The 5,326-nt window shown below is 38.8% G+C and overlaps 1 protein-coding gene across 1 annotated transcript in view; it reads right to left on the bottom strand.

Annotated features, from left to right (window-relative positions):
- Window positions 1-1,133: 1,133 nt before the first annotated feature.
- Window positions 1,134-5,326, bottom strand: part of PHB (prohibitin) — a 119,299-nt gene continuing 115,106 nt past the window's right edge. The window contains 2 exon segments of the mRNA XM_044055267.1: window positions 1,134-1,585; window positions 4,383-4,478. Of these exon segments, the coding sequence (XP_043911202.1) occupies window positions 1,373-1,585; window positions 4,383-4,478 (309 nt within the window). The 3' untranslated portion in view covers window positions 1,134-1,372.

Genomic DNA, 5,326 nt, shown 5'->3' on the forward strand with positions numbered 1-5,326 from the left:
CAAACAAAATGAATTTCTGACCACCGATTAAGTGAAAACCCAGGAAATCTCAGTACATCACAACAAATAAGTGGACCATAAAAGCAAAGAAATTACATCAGTGTAGAATAGTGCAATATAAGCATTTTTATTACCAACTTTGCTAGTCATTTTAAAAAGAAAATCACTTCAGTTTCTTCCCTTCAGAGAACTATAGTTATGTAAATGTGTAAAAATATCACAGGCAACACTGACCCAGTAAAATTGGGTTCAGTAAAATACAAACTTTACACGGCAACTAAATTTACTCTACACTGCAAGTAAACAAGGGACTACTCCTTGCATTCCATTCCTCACAACTGGATTTATTTTTCAGCTCATTGTTTCACCTTTATAAACACTCCAGCAGCTTTCTCTCAACTGTATAAAAATTGATATAATCTGGTTAGTTACCACTAAATTTGAAGGCACATGCAATGAAAACTGAATACTCCTCTTCTTAATTGCTTCTGCTATGGAAGGAAAAATAAGGAGTTGGTATATAACACACTAAACATTCTACAGAGCTACTTACTCAAAGGATTTTTTTCAACATCCTGCCACACAACAGAAATAGCACAATCTACTAATTAACAATACTGCAATATTATTACATATCTCAACATTATGTTCTATATTTTTCCCTACGACACACAATAGTTACATTAGTGGTTACACCATTGAACTGCAGATAAGCATGGTTCAGGCAGGCGACCAAGGCTACATCCTCCGTTGTCTATGCATCACAGTGATGTTAATACAGCAACTGAAGATAAAATAGGTTTCTGAGCTTGAAGCACATCATACATAAAATGGTAAACCCAGGCTAAAATAATCACAGTCTGCAGATAAATCAAGTGGATGTATAACCTAGGCCATAACACAGTAGTAACCACAGCACGAAAGCAACAATCTGTACCCCAACCTGACTTGCTGTCAGCAATACATTCAGCACCAATTTTAGGTACACAAAAACTTTAAAAGGTTCTTCCTTCTGCTTCAAAGGCTATCCTCAAACAATGCACCCAATAACTGCCCAACACTTGCTCAATGCCAGGAAAGACCAAACTGTAAAACCAAGATTAGTACAAAAAATGCAGAGACACGAAACAGTGCTGTAATTTCAATTTATTTTCTACCTATCCCCAAAACTGTTGCAACAACATTAAAACTGTTTGCAGAGTTACTCCCAAAATGCTTAAATCACAGAGGGATTAACACTAAGGATAGGTGGCATTTTATTTTGTTACAAAAATATTAAATTAACTTTAGTGCTTAAGAAAACATAATTCAGTTTAAACCTACAAAAATGTGATTCAGTCTTTTTCTTTCACCGAAACACAGATGGATAAATTTATTGTGGCAGCTGCAGCAGAGTTGTCTGTCCAGAAGGAAGGTATGTGACATTACGAGCACGGGACAGCTGGTATGCAATGTCTTCTGCTGCTTCCAATTTTCGAAGCTCCACAAGGCCATCTCCAGCGATGGTCAAAGATGAAGCGACCAACTCTGCAGCTTTGGCATCTCCTTCTGCTGTAATGACTGTTGCCATTTTCTGTTGTTCTGCCTGCGAGGACAAGATATTATTGCAATAAATTTTTGTTGGGAAAAGCTGGTCTAAACGCAGTATAACAGACTATTTCTCAACAGATATCAACGACATTAAAGAACCAGCTAGGAAATGAAATAGGCATGCCTTTACATCATGTGCACAGTCCATTCATTAATAAGTAACTCATGTATGCTGAAAAACAATTTTGTTTTATAACTTTTTCCAACATTATAGGTATTGTACAGGCAATCTCAAACAGAATGCATGGTATGGACTGGCAAGTAAAAATATCATGTCAAGTTAGTCACAGATGATAAACCATACCAAACTACGTTGTATGACTATTTATATGTTCATGTGGCAGCTGCTGCACAAATGTCTACTGACACACAACTAAGAAAAGCATCTAGGTGTAGGTACTGTCCTTATTGACTAAACTGCTGGCACTGGAGAAAACTGCTCAAGAAAATTAAAACACATGGATATTATTGTTGTTGCCAAAAGTGAAACCAGAGATTATGTGGGTTCTGTTGAGTCATCTGCAACTTGAAACCAGCACTAGAAAAGGTCCTGCCTTTCTTTTGCTTGCTGTCTTGATGACAGAACAGCTCCTGTCAGATAGGTCATAGGTAAAGATTGCCTCGGTGTCCTTGGTAAAGCCAGGTACGAACAGGGGTGGCAGTGAATAGCAGTATCAGCACTGGTTGCCAAAACTACACTATTAGCTGCACTGTGTGCAAGCCTCACTGTGAGGATGACAGCTGACCACATAACCTTTAAATCGCAGTCACTGATGTCAGTTAAGTACAAAGCTTATTTTCTTTTTTACAGTTTCTTTTTACTGTAATTATGCCTTCATCTTGCAAAGTAGGCTGTCATTCTGAAATGTGTAATTTTTACTTGGGTTACTTCAGTGGACCCACTTATTAAGTGTCTTACAGCTTTGACATTTGTTAATTCCACAGAGGAGCACTTCATTTTGCTTCTGTCCATACCCCTCGGCTGTCACCAATTTTGCCTCATAAGGTTTGCCCTATCCCGCAAAAATGTTTTGAATTTCTGGCATATCACAGAGAACTGTATAGTCAGTCAAATGCAGACAAGAGTTGCATTCTTCCTGTTAAGAAAATGCAATGCATGTTGATGCAAAACCTTTTGTTCTATTAACACTAAGTGAATTAGAGCCATATTTAAAAACTCTCCCTGACTTGAACCCATGTCCTCCCATTAATTTTGGACTTGCACAGAATTATTTTATCAAGGAAGTTGAAATGTGTGCTACTATCTGTTCAACAATGCTATTTCTAAAACATTTCAGAGCTGGTAAAAACACTTCACTCTACAATATTTTTTCCTCTTTTTTCAGTAACTGGTATTCTGGACAAATCCAATTTGTACCCAATTCATGTAGAAGCAGTTTTCCCCTAAAAGTGATCAATAGACTGGCATACAATGATTCATTAGTTTTACATCACTTTTACTACACTGTCTGGCCAACACTATACACCTTACCAAGAATCTTGACCTGTTCCATCTGACTTTTGTTACCTTCCACTTGAATATAACAATGTTTATTTTTTTATTTACTGTTTGTTACTGACTGTACTGCATTCTGGTAACTTTGTAATAAAATCTGCTACAAACTACAGAACACATTAACCCACTAATGAATGGTTTCACCCCTCCGATACATCATCAGAAGGTGGAGCTGGATGACATGGAATCAGGAAGTAATTGGACAGCTGCTCAGCACACAGTAAAGAGAAGCATTATTTTTTTTATATAAACGTAATAAATATAGGTCCATTGACATAACTAAACAAAAAAATAATTTTAGAATAAGAAAGCCCACAGGCCACTTTACGAGATGCGGGCATAACAAACAGATGGCAAAAAAGAAAAAATAATTGCGCTTGATCTTTAAGTTTGAACCATCTTGCAACTCATTCATTGTGTCTGCAATTCGCACTGGAACTTTAGCGTGAGAGAGAGAGAGAGACAGAGACAGAGAGGGACGGAGAGTTTACTGCCCCCTACAGAAAACGTCAAGCTCGTATCTTTCCATGGCTACTGATCCTTCATCAAGGTGGGTAGGTAAGACAGCAAGTCTCTCAAATGTTGGGGCTTTCTCAACACAGTGACACAGACAGTGACACAGACAGTGACACAGACAGTGACACAGACAGTGACACAGACAGTGACACAGACAGTGACACAGACAGTGACACAGACAGTGACACAGACAGTGACACAGACAGACAAAACATGGAATAGCCTAGACCGAAACGTTAAAAAGAATCAGACAAAGGATGAAAATGAGGTGGTATATACTAAAAATATATTCTCACAAAATTGCAATTGTTCAGAAAAAAAACAAACAGTCTTGATGCTTCTGCTCTGACTTATGGCAAAAGAAATTAGAAAAGAAGCTGTTTTGCAGATCTTTATTGGTAAAACAGAGGTGCTGCTAGCTTGGGAAAGTTTCAGAGGCAGAGGTGCCCAATGTCGAATAACATTAGTCCTACCGTTGACAAAAATGGACATATTACACTACTTTGAGTTAAAGTTAAACAGCATCACTGTTTAATAAGGTATGAATTAAGCTTCTGACATCTTAATTTGAGGTTCTTGACTAAACTACACCTGCAAAATAAGGCGCTGGCGCTTAACACTAGAGATATGCATAAAATTTGATACTGGTAAATACCACATTACAAATAAATACTGCTACTTTAATTAAAAATGTATATAATCTTGTTGCTCTTGGAGCACATTGCCAAGAAAGATGGGCAAAACATCACCACTTGCTTACCTTTTCCACAACAAATCTGGCTCTTTCAGCTTCTTGCTGGGCTACTTGTTTAGCTTCTACAGCTTCTGTGAACTCCTTCCCAAATGTAAGGTGTGTCTGAGAAACAAATAAGTTAATAAATAAGCAGGCAATATGTTGACCTCAAGATCACTGCAGAGTCATGGCCATATAACAGAAAGCAGCTTCCCAATATAAAATATTCAATACAGTCTCTATATCAAATTTAAATTTCCAAATACTGGTGATTTTTAACCTATACTGAAGCCATAATCCTCCTGGACTATTCAAGTACAATGCATAATCCCTGGCACTTATCAGCGAGTGCATGCCCCTCACCTATTCATACTGGATACAGAAGCAAACTGAATGCACTTATTAGACTTCAGACTCCAACTGGTGCCAACTACTTGCCTCCATCAGGGCCCCTTGAGTAATCCTTCTCCCTTCCCCTGAAGGCAGGACAAGATAGCAGGCCACAATCAAAACTCAAAGCTACCTACCTGTCTCATTAGCTGAACAGAGTTACTGTCATTAAAGATAGGGGGGAAAAAAAAAAAAACTACATCAGCATAGTGATTCACAATCTGCACTTTAAGGGAGATAAGAGAATGGAAAATAGACAACTGCATGAATCGGAGCTTATACAGGTCATACCTTCTTTCGGCTTTTCCCGGTTAGGGGTCACCACAGTGGATCACTGTCCGCTAATGATTGGCAGTGGAGCTTTACAGTGTCGAGTTGCCAGCCTGGCGCCCAACCTTCCAAAGGCGGCACACATGCACACACTAACACCTAGGGCCAATTCAGTGTGTCCAATCCACCTACAGCATGTCTTTGAGATGTGGGAGGAAACCCACACGACCACAGGGAGGACATGCAGACTCCGCACAGAAGGCACCCCAGCAGAGGATCGAACCGGAGAACCTCTTGCTGTGAGGCTGCCC

Source organism: Protopterus annectens, chromosome 13.part0 (genome assembly GCF_019279795.1).
Source record: "Protopterus annectens isolate FY-2018-M chromosome 13.part0, PAN1.0, whole genome shotgun sequence".
Classification (NCBI taxonomy): domain Eukaryota; kingdom Metazoa; phylum Chordata; order Ceratodontiformes; family Protopteridae; genus Protopterus; species Protopterus annectens.